At 33.9% G+C, this 15,471-nt stretch overlaps 1 protein-coding gene across 1 annotated transcript in view; it reads left to right on the top strand.

Annotated features, from left to right (window-relative positions):
• Positions 1–15,471, top strand: part of SMURF2 (SMAD specific E3 ubiquitin protein ligase 2) — a 93,705-nt gene that overhangs the window by 68,424 nt on the left and 9,810 nt on the right. The window contains exons 8-13 of the mRNA XM_039859882.1: positions 1,054–1,256; positions 3,558–3,642; positions 6,836–6,994; positions 11,161–11,356; positions 12,415–12,518; positions 14,857–14,971. Coding sequence (XP_039715816.1) covers positions 1,054–1,256; positions 3,558–3,642; positions 6,836–6,994; positions 11,161–11,356; positions 12,415–12,518; positions 14,857–14,971 — 862 coding nt within the window. The remainder of the gene's footprint in view (positions 1–1,053; positions 1,257–3,557; positions 3,643–6,835; positions 6,995–11,160; positions 11,357–12,414; positions 12,519–14,856; positions 14,972–15,471) is intronic.

Here is a 15,471-nt window from a genome sequence, read left to right on the forward strand (position 1 = left end):
TCATTGAAACACAAAGTTTTCTCTATTGTGATTCTTGAATAAAAACTTAGATCAAGTTGCCATTTTAAAAAATGCTTATTTGCGAGTTGCATTTCTGTTATTACACTGCCAATGATTTTATTATATCTGAGTGTAAATGACTGTGTACTTGTGTCAGTGTTTTAGTGAAATCCATTTCCTTCTAATTCATTTAACTGATAAAATTGACTTTAATTTCTACCTGTATAAAGTTGATTGTGTTGTTTTAGTTTAAAAATTAACTCTAGAGTATCTTACTTTGGATGACCTGTAATAGACTGGAAGCTCTTTGAAGAGACAAGCTCTCTCCTTTCTTCGTTCAGTGAATATTTATTGAGCTACTCGGATATATGCCAAGCACCGTTTTAGACGTTGGGGATATATATAGTGGGGAACAAACTAGGCTCTCTCTTTAAATATTCTAGTGCTGGAAGCCAGACAAAGACAAGGATGCAAGTAAGAAAAATATCAAATAATTGCTATGCTAGGGAAATAAGGTGATATACTATCAAATGCCTGGGTGACTGCTTTTGATTCAAAGGTCAGAGAAGGCCCTCCTGGAGGCTGTGGTTTGAATGACAAGGAGCCTGGCCTAGGGAGAATCAGAGTAGAAAGCATTCTGGGTGGAGGGAAGGGTCTCCAGCACTAAAGGTAGAATGACCTTGGCAAGTTCAGGGAATAGGGAGAGTGTCCATGTGGCAGAAGCTGAGTGGGAGAATCATGGACGTCAAGTCTGAGCGGTAGACTGTAGCTAAGTCAAGTCGTGCTTTGTAAGCTACTGCTCACATCTACAAATATCTGTGGGTTTCATAGAAAATGTAGTTAATGTTAAGTGCTTTAAAGACAGAATTGACATTCTGCTTATCACTTGATAAGGCTTCAGGCTTTTATTGAGAATTCTCAAAGTCATTATATTTGTATTAATCATTCCATTTGCTTAGAAGTAATTGTTTACTGCAGTACATACATTGTCTAAAGAGCTCTACTTTTGATTTCTGAGTTGAGTAACGTTTTTTCCCTGTTACTTTTCAATAGACCGGCATCCGAATACTCTAGTCCTGGCAGACCTCTTAGCTGCTTTGTTGATGAGAACACTCCAATTAGTGGAACAAATGGTGCGACATGTGGACAGTCTTCAGATCCCAGACTGGCAGAGAGGAGAGTCAGGTCACAGCGTCATAGAAATTACATGAGCAGAACACATTTACATACTCCTCCAGACCTACCAGAAGGCTATGGTATGACAACTAGCAGAGGAAAAATAAAGTGTGGTTTACTGATTTCAGCTTGCTAAGAAAGCCGGAAAATCAACTTTTAAAGAAGTTATTAATCTGGGTTTAGGAATTCTGCATGAAAATAAATGTAAACCGTTCCAGCTTTGAAAAGTCTTTGAAGTGGTAGAAGACCTAACCAACAGTTTGACCTTGGGCTAGTCATTTAACCTCAGCCTTTTTGCTCTTTTATAACGAAATGAATGAATGATATGTGTTCTTATCATAAAAGTATTGTGCGGAGCATGTGAAACAATGTGAGACTTCTTTGTAAATAGCACTGTATAAAGGTAAGATGGTATTGTTACTGATAAAGGTAATCCGAAGTCACACCTGAAATGTAATTTTCTAAACATACATATTTAGGAATAATTTCAAAAGCATATTTATGATGGTCTTTATATATTAAATTTGTATTGTCTATAATTTTGGGTTATCTGAGTGATTGGGTTATTGTTATAAATGATTTAGTTAACTTCTGTTTGTATAAAATTATTATAATATATAATTTTCTAAATTGTAGAATTTCAAGAGGAAGGTGACATGAATCCTCTCGTAGTTGAATACAGAACTTTTAAAATTAATCACAACTTGTGAACACTCTTGTAGATAGTATAAACTCGACTGTCCTCCTTTTTTGTACATTCTTGCCCTCTCAGCAGCCTGTAGATAAACTATTCTGGGCTAGTGGTGACACCTAATGACCAACATTGGGAATTGCTTGATTTAAATTTTATTTTTAAATTTTATTTTTTACAATAGAGTATTTTTTTAACTGTTCTGCAAATCATGATTTTAACTTTATTTTTTAATGTATTTTAATTCTTGATTTAATTAAAAAGAATTTTTCCCTTAAATGTGCCGTACTGCACAATCGAACTTTTATAGCACAGTGATTATTAGAGCATTGCCTTTGGAGACAAGTAGACTTAGGTTCATAATCCTGGCTTTCCCATCTGTTAATTGTGTGACACTGGACACATTAATTAACCTCAGTGAACCTCAATTTTATCTTCTATAAAACGGAGAAAATAGTGATATCAACCGTGTAGTTTTGTTACAAGAAATAAATGATAATTTCATGTCGAGTGCCTGACACAGGTCTAGCATAAAAAGCATTTAGTAAATTTTAGCTGTTATTAATGTTTAGACCTCAGAATAAAGTATATCCTGCCATTTTTCTTGAGATTGTAAGGCAAGCTATTGGGAGTGGGGGTAGTTATACTTTTATAATATTTGTGTGATATGGGTTAAAAAATTTTTAATCCAACCAAAACATAAAAATAAAGTGGGTCCTAAGGCTGAAATTATTGCAGCTATTATGTATAACCAATTTTAAACATTTTTATATTTGTAATTTTAAAAAGGTTAAATAGACTTTTATAGGTTTATAAACATTCTATTTCTACTAATACATATTAGCAATAGTTTTATCACTTTATACGATGGAATTTTTCATTAGATTTGGTTTAAAGAAAAGTGGTTCTGTTGCTTAAAAACATAAATAGACTAAAAACCACCAGTGAAGGAACCCTTTCACAGATTCTTTCTTTTTGCCCTGGCTTCGTCACTCTCCTTCCAGAGACTTTGAGTTAATGTCACATTTGACTTTTTTCTCCCCAGTATATACAGTTGCTCTTCAGTCTGCCTCTAATTTGGTTATTTTTCCACCTTTGCCTATTTTTGACTATAGAGTGTCTCCCCTGTATTCCATCGTTTTTACTTCCATTTAAGTTCAAATGTAGTCTTGAGAATACCTCTCTCAAGAAAAGAGAAAAACATATGTTTTGGCTTAAAATTAGGCATAATAAAAAAGCATTACTACCCTGCAAACCCTTTGAACGTTTTTGCATGCCCCCTCAGAATCTCCCCAAAGTTGGCTAGCCTGTTTTTCTGAGCCTTCTTTTGTTCCTCTCAGGCTTCGCATTTCTTCATGTTTGTTTTGTTTAATTATTGGTACTGTCACAATCTTGTTTTCTGTTTTGTACTCCTTGCATTGCAACATGGTTAGTATTTGAGCCACATTGTAAGTATAGTTCGCTTTTAGATGGCTAGCCTGTGACCCTCATCACTATTTTTATAAGATTGTTTCCAGGAGAACATGTATTTTGAGTTCAGAACAAATGATTTGTAAAGCAAAATTTTTGTGATAATATAGATTGGTAACTTGGTAATTTACTTATTAATATAATATTCTAGTGTCTATAGCTATCTTTGATTTGGACATTCTGAATATGTTTTTATTATTAGTGTTTCTTAATTTTACAGAACAGAGGACAACACAACAAGGTCAGGTGTATTTCTTACATACTCAGACTGGTGTGAGCACGTGGCATGATCCAAGAGTGCCTAGGTAAGAACATACTCTAAATACTCTTTATACAATTGAATATACATTTTACCTAGGATTTCTTTGATTATGTAATCTTTAACTTCTTAAAATAGTCCTTATAAAAGTTTGGCTCTTTCTAATAGTCATTTCAGTTTGACAGTTAGTAGAAAATCCTGCCTACTTCTCTGCAGTCCTTCCCCAGTGCTCTACCTCCCAACCAGTCCCCAGGCCCTCTCCCCTCTCACCCTTAAAAAAAATCTGAGCAAAAACATGGGTCTTTTAGGAGTTCGAAAATAGACCTGGGGAAAAAATGCATTGATATAAATGTATCAATATTCTTTTATGTGTTCCTTGATAAAGTTTCATTTTAATGTAGAAAAGAAATAATCTAATTAAATTAAATTTCTATCAAATGCCAAAACTTGTATATCTGAACTACAGACATTGTTGAGCGCATTTACCGAAGATTGTTCTCTGCCTAATGCTTATACTCAGAGTTCTACTTGTCGAGAATCATGTATTTGAATCAAAACCAGATGTGACTAGCTAATCTTGGATTGCTTGGTACTCTCTATATTTATAAATAAAGCTATTATAATAAAAATGTTTTGCTTTGTCATAGAGCTAATTAGAATCTCTTGAGTATGGCAACCAAAGAAATGTGTTATCATTAATTATTGTATCAAGATTGCCATTTCTGTGTCTTGGTAATATAAGCTGTTAGTTTTAAAAAGTAGTGGGGAGGAAATTTTTGTTTTATTAATGAGCTCACTGAAAAAAATTCAAGGGCCTAACTTTTAGAAATGAGTCTTTGGTTATAAATTATGAAAACTGTTTTGGATTCTGTTTATCCAATTGAAGGTCAATGATGAGCTTTTTAATAAAATAATTTAAAATCATTTGAAAGAAATGTATAGAAGAAAATGAGTTTTTAGAAACTAAATGATTTACAATAGTGAGAAAGTGGATCTTGCGTTTTCTATTGAAAGAATAGTATCAGAAATTGAAATTGAGAGAGAGTTTGGTTATATGTTCTAACTCCTAAGGAAACATGTCAGTTTTTCATTAATGAATAAGTGGCTTCTATAAAGGTTTAAGAATACTTCATGTCGAGTATTGAATAATGACTATGAAATTATGCTCTGGACTATTTTTCTTTTTAGTCTCTGTGCTCCAAATTGTTATCTTAAAAATTATATCATCATGTATCATCATATCTTTTATATTTGGAGGATCCTTTAGTAAATATGCCTTTGTGTATGGAGGATCTTTTATCAAAGCAGACTATAAAGTTAGATTCTATTAAAATATTATCACTGTTCAAAGACATTTATAAAATAGTGTAACTAAGACATTTAAACTTTATTTAAAGGTATCCAATAAAGTTAGATTTATCTGAGAAGTCCCATTTCAAGTTTTGTATATCTCTTTAAAACAATGATGAATGCCTTGTTATTCATCATATTGCATACTGACTACATAGTCTTGAAATACAGATCTGTATTATTTTTTATGGCTGTATAACATCCCATTTTTCTTCCATTATCTCCCAATTGGAAATAAAAATTGTTTCTAGTTTTCTGCTCGTTTGATCAGTTCTTTAGAGCTCTCCTACATATGACTATAGATTTATAAAATTCTAAATAAAATGATATAAAGTCAAATCTGCATGTATTATATCAGAAGAATTATTCTTTGATTTCAGCATTTGCTTTTCATGTCTGAAAATTCCATTAAAAAAAATCTGTCTGTTCATTCTTAATCTCTCATTGATACTTTGCCTTTGTAACTGTTTTCTTTTTTTTGACTGTTGCATATCATAGCTGTTTTCTCTATTTGATCACTGACAGTACTCTGGGGTCTAATTCTGTGGGTTTGTTCCTGCTGACTTGGTCATCATGACTTTCCTTTCTGAGGTGTTTGGTGGTCTTTGTGAGTTTGAGCCTAACTGGTTTGAGTTCTCTGGACCTAAATTGGGGAATTAGGATGTTTTCCTGGAATCACTTCATCTTCTCTTTGAGTTCTTAGCATAGTGGGGAAGTTTCAGATTTCCTTTTCCAACCTTGCTCCTGGCCTGAGGCTGTTCCCAATTAACAGCTACCCATGGCAACTCTGTCCCTCTGTCGGCTTGCCACTCAGGTAACAGCTTCAGCTCCATTCACTTTTTTTTTTTTAATTCGAGAAGGATTTTTGGAACCTTTTCTCTTGCTGCTTTTGAGACTAGCAGTGTCTTAAATAGTGTGTTCTTTCCAAGCTTCAGTTGTTCTGTAGCAGAAGAGTATCTTGGAGCACCTACAAGCAAGAATCAAAACTACCATTTCAACAAATCTATGGGTGCTTATCTGCACCCATCCTTGTGTTTCATTATGACCAAGAATAGATTATTTCAAGAAAAATCTTTTTCTAGTTTAACTTTTAAAACATGATTTTGGTGAGTTATTATAATTATCTATTAAAGTATAAGTTTAGACATGCTGCTTTTATTTCATTTTTTAGGTCCTATAAATCTTTGTCTCTATGTAATAATATTTTAAGAATGTGTGATACAATGGCCTTTGGCCCATTGTATCACACATTCTGTTTGCTTTTTTCTTATTGTAGCAATAAGCCTTAAAGTATTATATTAGGTATCTTAAACAGATTCTTCATTCACTAGCTTTACAGATTTCAAAATTCAAAATGGAGAAGTTATCCTTTAAAATATATACGGCGATTATTTTCAGGATCCTGATTTCAATAACATTTCCAGTTTTGCTTTGTTGAAGAACTTAATCATAGAATGTTCTTTTATTTACACAAATCTTATGATGTAAAGAAGGAAAGAATTGAAGGGCAATTTTAGAAAACATTTAATTCTTTATATCACTGGCATTTATAAAACAGTATTTTGTCAGATAAATATTGAAGTATAGCTTATGTTGGCAAATGTTGTGATTGCTTTCGTATTAATTTAAAATCTGTATTACATTAAAGCCCAGGAACAAACTTTCTAAAAATGTAGACTATGTGATAAGTTTCTGAGCCATTTATGGATTGGGTTTTGAATATGCAAGTTTGTTAAGCCATTGGGAATTAAAGATTCCAGCTGAATATCTCAAGTTTCTGAAACAATACATTTTCTCAGACTTCATGGAATTGTTCTGTGTCATTTACACTTGCTTGGCTCAGCAGGCCCAGCAATGAGGTATTTTTTATTTCATATTTGTTTTTGCAGGGATCTTAGCAACATCAATTGTGAAGAGCTTGGTCCATTGCCTCCTGGATGGGAGATCCGTAACACGGCAACAGGCAGAGTTTATTTCGTTGACCATAACAACAGAACAACACAGTTTACAGATCCTCGGCTCTCTGCTAACTTGCATTTAGTTTTAAAGTAAGTTTTTGAAACAATACGTGTTAAAGTGCGAGTCTGAACAAGAGAAGACTGATGATGCTTTTTGTAATAAATGTGATAGAACATCTGCTCTCTTATGTTACAAATTACTTTTGTTGATGAAAGTTTTACCTGAGTGTGACAGGTTTTAGTCTGATAAATGGGTGTTTTAATCCCACTGTGTTTAAGTAGGAACCCGTCTAGAAATGTTAGGAAAAGGGTATGATTCAGAGGTGCACCCTGGCACACCTGAAGAGACAGGTCGATGCCCCTCGCCTTGCCCCCAAAATAGCCCCTGGGTAGCTGAATCCATCCCAGGGCACTTTCTGCTGTCAGTTTTGTCCTTTAGCTTTAAGTCTTCTTTCCCATTTACAGGACTTAGATAGTCTTTAGTGCAGTCTTTGAATGGGCTTGAGGTACCCTAGTGTTTTTTTGTTTTTATTTTTTAAATCAGCTTTAATTGATTTAATTTAAATGTAATTGACATAAAGTAAACTGTGCATATTTAGAGTATACAATTCATATTTTGACATATTATACACCCGTGAAACCATTGCCACAGTGAAGATAGTGAACATATCCATCACCCCCAAAAGTTTTCTTGTACCTCTTTGTAATTCTTCCTCCTGGCCCCTTCTTGTGGGGCTTTTCACCTGTATTAGTTTCTTAGGTCTGCCATATAAAATACCACACACTGGGTGGTTTGGAACAACAGAAATTCATTCTCTCACAGTTCCGGAAGCCACAAGTTCAGAATCAAGCTGTCATCAAGGGTTAGTTCCTTCTGGAGACTCTGAAAGAGAATCTGTTTCTTGCTTCTCACCTAGCTTTTGGTGGTTGCTGGAAACCTTGCCGTTTCTTTGTTTGTACACACATCATCCCAATCTTTGTCTTCACATGGACTTGTATGATCTCTTTCTACCCATAAAACTTATGACACCAAATATGTGAGTTTTTCCCTAAAATCTACCAATTCTCCAAGTCTCCAGACCCTAGTGGGGTACAACGATTGACTTCAGTTCTGACAATACTTACAGTTACTGTCAGGGCCCTCAGGTTAAGGACCCAGTCCTATACGATTGTCGCCACTTCAGATGCAAATTGCAAGTCCCAGTTCTTACTGACTGGCCATAAATTGGGTGGGGGCGGGGTGCTCACATGATCCTCTCCTTGGGTCCAGTAATTTGCTAGAATAGCCCACCAAACCAGAGGATACTTTATGTACTATTACCAGTTTATTACAACTCAAGAACAGCCAAATGAAGGCGACACAGGGCAAGGAATGGAGACGAAGGCGCACAGAGCTTCCATGCCTCTCTGGGTGCTTCTCTCTCCCAGCAGCTCAATGTGTTCACCAGCCTGGAAGCTCTCTGAAATACCGTCGTTTTGCTCTCTGAAATACCGTTGTTTTATGGAGCTGTCATCACGTGGGCATGAGCAATTATTAACTCAACCTCCAACTCCTTTCCTGTCCCCAGAGATTGTGGGGATGGGGCTGAACATTCCAGGCTTCTTTTCAAGCCTTGGTCTTTCTGGCGACCAGCCATCATCCTGAAGCTATGTAGCTGCCCACCAGGAGTCACTTTGAAAACAAAATGCTCTTAAACATATACCAGGAAATTCTAAGGGATTTAGGAGTGCTGTGTCTGGAAGTGAGGACAAAGACCAAACATTAGAACAAAAGACACTGCTGTTACCTCTGTCACCCAGGAAATTTTAGGGATTTTAAGAGTTCTGTATCGGGAACCAGTGACCAAGTGTATACCAAAGTGTATTTCTTATTATGCCACACCTTCTATCCTGGCTAGATCCAAATTTCCCTCTTTATGACCTCATCTTAACTTCATTACATCTGCAAGGATTCTATTTCCAGTTAAAGTCACATTCACAGGTACCAAACAACACAATTCAGTCCACAACACACCCCATCTTTAGCTAACTACTTATCTGCTCTCTGTCACTATACGTCTGTTTGCATTTTCTGGAGTTTTAGATAAATGTATTCATACAGTGTATACTCTGTTTGGTTTCTTTTACCCAGCATAATCATTTGAGGTTCATCTCTGTTGTTGCATGTATGATTCACTTCATTCCTGGGTGGTATTCCACAATTTATCTATTTACCTGTTGATGGACATTTGAGTTGTTTCCGGTTTTTGACTATGACAAATAAAACTTATGAACATTTATGTATAAGTCTTTGTATGGACATATGGTCTCACTTCTCTTGGGTAAATAAATACCTAGAAGTAGAACAGCTGCATCATAGATTTGTGTTTAACTTTTTTAAAAAACTGCCAGGTTGTTTTTTGAAGTGATTGTATCAGTTGACATTCTCACCAGCAGTCCGTGAGAGTTTTAGTTGCTCCATACCCTTGCCAGTACTTGGTATGGTTAATCTTATTAATTTTAGACGTCCTAATACGTGTGGTAGAATACACCTAATACATATAATGGTGGTTTCTCATTTTTAGTTTAAATTTGCATTTCTCTCATGCCTGATGATGTTAAATATCTTTTCATGTGCTTTTTGCCATCTGTAGATCTTCTTTAGTGAAATTTTTTGCCCCTTTTTAAAAACAATTGCTTTTTTTTTTTTTTTAACTTCTAAGTTTTGAGAGTTCTTTAGATATTTGCAATACAAGTCCTGTATCAGGTATATGCTTTGGAAAGATTTTCTCCTAGTCTGTGACTTGTCTCTTAATTTTCTTAAATGTCTTTTGAAGACCTTCCTTTCAAGGAAAAGAAATTTTCTTTGAAATTTTGATGAAGTTCAGTTATCCATTTTTTTTAACGGATTGTGCGTTTGGTGTCATATCTAAGAAAACTTTGCCTAACACAAGTCATAAAATTTTCCTTTCGTGTTTCAGAAGCTTTGTGGCTTTAGGTTTTACATAGAGGTCTCTGATTTATTTTGAGTTAAATTTTTTTTGGTGTAAGTTATACCCAAGTTCATCTTTTTTTTCATAAGATTAATGCAGTTGTTTCGGAAGTGTTTTTTTAATGTAATATTCTGTTTTGATTTTGTTTATATGTGTGTGTATAAAAACAGCATTACAATGTTTGTAAGAGTAGTAAATAGTGATTTGTAATTTTTATCAAAGATACATTGTCTCTGGATAGTTATATGTTTTAGGTATAAAATTTGGCATGTTACATAAAACCACTGTGTGTAAAATAAGTTGAGTTATTTGTCAGAGAACTGAAAGTTATTTTTGTTTATTTTATCATAGCTACCTTTGCTCTTTACCTTTAGGTTAGGAGATTGTGCTCTTGTCTGTTGTGTGCAAAATTAAACTCCAACTGAATCACTCAGTGTCTGCATAGAAATCAATAATGAATTTTCTGACTTTTTAATTTCCTGACAATTTGTTGGAATTAACTAGTTTATTATATCATAAAGTTCTTTTAAAAAAATTCTCAGATGCAACTTATAATATTTTTGCTAGGATAATAAAAATATCTCTAGGCACCTTGCTTTTTAAAAAATGATTGTATTTCTGCCGTTCTTGGGAGATTATTTTCACGTGTTTGTGATACCATATATGTGCAGTTAGAAGTCACTTTAGCACAATATGAATGAACTTAATGCCACTGACTATGTACTTAAAAAATGGTTAAAATGGTAAATTTTATCTTATATTTTACCACAATAAAAAGAAAAATAGTCACTCTATAAAGCATTTCGATTTGTTCGTAAAGTGCTCATTTCTCTGTGCCAGTGACTCACATGTGACCTCCCACATTCGTGTGGCCTAGACCGTAGCGTGTATAGAAGGGGTCCTTGCCAAGCTGCCAGTTCAAACTGTCTCTTTGAGAGAGACGGACTTTAGATAACAGGCACAGGGCTTGGCATAGGCCTGAATTTTAAAATGGGTGATAAACTATGCAGAAAAAAATGGAAACAGTATTTGAGAAATTTTCTTCTCAGCAGCTGTACAAAGCTTTATGGATAAAACTCTTTTCCAATTTCATAAATTCATATAGATTTTGAGAAATAAACTTTATTTCTAAATAGGTAGTTTATTGTCAAAATGATAAGCCAAGAATATAATAAGGCCTGGAAATTAATAGCTAGACTTGTTTTATAGTATGATGCTATTTTAAATGTATAATTGCAGTCTTTTTAATTTAAATACTTTAATAATATTTTTGTTTATTTCTAGTCGGCAGAACCAATTGAAAGACCAACAGCAACAGCAAGTGGTATCGTTATGCCCTGATGACACAGAGTGTCTGACAGTCCCACGGTACAAGCGAGACCTGGTTCAGAAACTGAAAATTTTGCGGCAAGAACTTTCCCAGCAACAGCCTCAGGCTGGCCATTGCCGCATTGAGGTTTCCAGGGAAGAGATTTTTGAGGTAAACCTACAGGTGTTATTTTGAAATAGAGAAAAGTTAAATTTTGGTGTTTTACTCTGCAGGAATACTTTTTGGGACTCATACCTCTTTAGAATGGGAGAGTTCTCATTTCTTTTTTAATTGGGGAGAATAAAGGCAATATTATCAGGGAGATTTAACGTATAAGATAAACATTAAAATGGGATGAAGAGCGTGAGGTATTTCAGTTGGTTCAGCTTGGTGTCTGTGTTGCACATGCTTACTTGTTAATGAGTTGTAAAAGACCACAAGTATTGTCCATCTCTTAATTTCCACTTCTTCCAGAAGGTAAGGGACGGTTCAATCCAAAAATCGTTTTGTTTAATTACTAGAAGACTCCTTCCTGAATTTATTTAAAAATCTTTCTTTCTAGTATTTTCTTTTATCTTTGGATTTTATAACCCTAATATCAACTTCAAAGTTCTTACATAATTAGTGGCAGAGTTTTGAGGCAAGGGTTTTCCTCTCATTAGAGGAATCCTGGGCAAGAGATGTTGGGGGCTTGATAATCCTTTTCCCAAAGGACGAACCTTTTTTCTTTCAGAACAGTTCTGACCTTGTTTGTAGTCGGTCATTTGTATTTTAAAATGATATAACATTGTCAGTTTAATGAAGACTACACTAATGATTACTTATGTTCTTTTGGAACTTTTCTTTTTCTTACCTTTATTTTCTACTGGTGCCTGTGACCTAGAATTAGGTCAAGCAACTTAAAAAAGTTTGGTACCTCTATCAAATTCTGTTTTTAACGTGAGTGGAATTATTGCTATGGTTCATAGAACTTAAATATGGAGTTTTGCATTTAGTAGGTTTTTAATATAACATTTATCAAATGAATTGGTTTTAGGAGTAGCAAGCTATATTCATTTTGATTTTAGGAGTTCCAGGAGGTTTTAAACAGAGTTTATCTACTGATTTGATTGTTGAATGAATTTCACTATATTTAAATAAATGTACGTTTTGTAGGTGGAATGGGAGGGAGAGTTTAAATAATAGGTTAAAAGCACCTAGTAATTATAGTATGTTAAAAAACTTTTCAGGAATCATATCGACAGGTCATGAAAATGAGACCAAAAGATCTCTGGAAGCGACTAATGATAAAATTTCGTGGAGAAGAAGGTCTTGACTATGGAGGGGTTGCCAGGTAAAGACTTGTTTGTTAGGAAACGACATATGGATTCTTATATTTATAAATTTAAGATATTTCCTGTGGTGTAATCTTCTCATTGATATTTATTTTCTTGTATAATATCGCCTGATGTTTACAATAAGAAGCTGTCCTAACAGATACAGTCACAATGAGGTTGGGCTAGTACTGCTGCGGAAGAGTATCTGAGGACTCCCCAGGGGATCATATAGCTTAGGGAGACTTCCTCTGAAAACTGCTGCAGCCCTGCAGGGACTCTTGGTCGCACCTGCAGGCCTTGTGTTTTTTTATCTTTCTCTTTCAGTACATGTTATTCCGGACTCTGCTATACATTGTCAGGAACAATCTTGAGACTTTAATGATGTATATTCTAAACTGAAAGTTGTTAACCTTTGCTTCCATTGCTGTGCTTTTTAACCTTGTTAATAAGGAGTGTATGTGTGTATATATCATAAATAGTCCTTATGTTATATTCACACGTGTGAAAATTCACTTTCTATAAATGTAGCAGAAACATTATAGCTCTGTAGTGAAACATTCTAAGGACCATCATGATAATTCCACTTCCTCTAACCTGAATCCAGCCTTAATGAAATTGTATACTCATACAATTTATAATTGTTTCTTAGCATTACTTGTTTTCACCTGTAGACTTAATTTTCATTTTGTAATTTTTTTACTTACAAATGGATAGTTTCTTTAGTTTGGAGTTTTAGAATTGATCACTTGTGTACTATACTTAGGATTCGATGGTTTCTGTAGAATTTTTATAATTTATTCATAACTAAATTTTGAATCCTTGTTGGGAAAACTGATGGAATCTAAACGCTATAATTATGTGTATAGGCCAAATAAGTAATCAGTTTTTTATTTCTTTCTTAACCTTACTGCTCCTAGGATTTGGGCAGACTAAGTGGGATGTGGCAGTGAACTGCTTTTTCTGATCTTTATTCCATAGTAGAACCCAAAAGTACTTAGATTCTGCTTTGATGTGTGTTCTAAATACTTAGTGAAAGAAAAAAATTTGGATTTTCTTTAAAAAAAAACACATATATGCATAAAAAGCATACAAGACATGTCAGGTGAGTATTATGTGTATTGGAAAAATTACTTAATATGGAGACCTCACTTATTTTTAATCTTTGGAGTTTTAATCTCTGAAGTTTTTCAAGTATTACATAAATGGTAGTGATTTGAATTAGACTCTACCACATTATAGAGCTTTGAAACATTTTCCTTTAACTATTTTAATAGTATTTCATTGCATTTCCTAAAAATATCTTATCCAATGTGTTTAATTCATTTCCTAAAAATATATTATCCAGTTTATTTAATCTATAACATGTATAAATACTGTTCCTAGCTGAGGAATGACAAGAAAGTAGACTAGAACTACGTCTCATTAAGTCCTAGACTAGTGATTATATTTCACTTTTGTCAAGATGAATAACAAGTTATCTTTTATCCTTTGAAAAGTATAAAGGATTTAATAAAGTTTAAGGCGATGGTACTACTCATTATGAAGTTTTAAAAATATTACCAGGTGCTGTAGGCATAAAAAATAAAAAATAAGGAATTGTAAGCTGACAAGATCCTTGCAATCTGTGAGGTCAACCAAGGGTTGCCTTGCCTAAAAAAAAAATTAAAATTTAAATAAGTAAATAAATAAATAAAAATGTTGATGTACACTCGAAACCAAGAAGTGGTTGGAACATACCCCAGATACACCAAATGCGTTGTAATCTCTGACCACTTATATTTTTATCATGGTATATTTTAGGGTTTACACCAAGATGATGATGAAATGGATAATGACATTTCCTTACTAAAACAATACCAGCAACAAAACACACCTTGTCCAAAAGTGAGAGTAAATTAATATTGTTATATGTATCTATATTAACTACCGTAAATCTGCTGTGATACGAGTGAACCAGGATAATATAGATCACATGGATGTTTTGAAATAAAACCACATTCTTTCATTCTTTTTATCTTTATCATGGACCACAATTTATTTAGTGATTAAAAACAGACCACTGGGCTGCAGCATCTAATTAGTAGTTGGTACTTCTGGGTAATAACTTTATACACTCTCTGGTGCTAATATGTCATAAAATTGCCCAAAATGAGCAAGAAGAGACTGCGTAATAACAAAATAAGAATTTTCATTTGTTTTTGGGGCATGGTAGATTTTTCCAGTGTGATCTTATGTAACCAGTTAGCGCTTTATTTTCTTTTATTTAAAAAATTCTTTGCTAAAATGATTAATAGCATATCTTAAAATATGCGTATTCATTAACAAACAATTCCTTTGTCATACCTTCTTTTCTAGGGAGTGGTTATATCTCTTGTCACATGAGATGTTGAATCCATACTATGGCCTCTTCCAGTATTCAAGAGATGATATCTATACACTGCAGATCAATCCTGATTCTGCAGTTAACCCGGTATGATTGGTGGTTATAATGACGTGTATTAACTTGTGACCTACAATACTCTTCATCTTTAAATGTCAGTGTAGTTTATGATTTAGGATTATTGTGCTTGTTCTAGTCACATCCTTGGACTTAGCAATTCCTCTTTTAGAAAGTTTTCTTAAGTAAACAATTATGGATGTGTTCAACAGTTTGGGCACAAAGATGTTTACTGTGTTATTGTTTATAGTAGCCTCAGTTTGAAACAGCATTGTCTATTAGGAAGAGGATTGATTAAAGTATGACATGAAGCAGAATGACATTAATGGTTAAGAACATAGATTCTGGAATTAGAAAGACATGAGATCATATCTGGGTCCCACTACTTCATAGCTTTGGGACCTTGGACAAATTCATTAACTTAAGCATCAATTTTATCATTGCTAATAATAAAATAAATATAGTTTATATCTCAGAATGGTTGTGACAATTCAGTCGGACCGTGCACATCAAGTATTTAGGACAGTGCTATA

The sequence above is a fragment of the Pteropus medius genome, unplaced genomic scaffold (genome assembly GCF_902729225.1).
Source record: "Pteropus medius unplaced genomic scaffold, Ma_sr-lr_union100, whole genome shotgun sequence".
NCBI lineage: Eukaryota > Metazoa > Chordata > Mammalia > Chiroptera > Pteropodidae > Pteropus > Pteropus medius.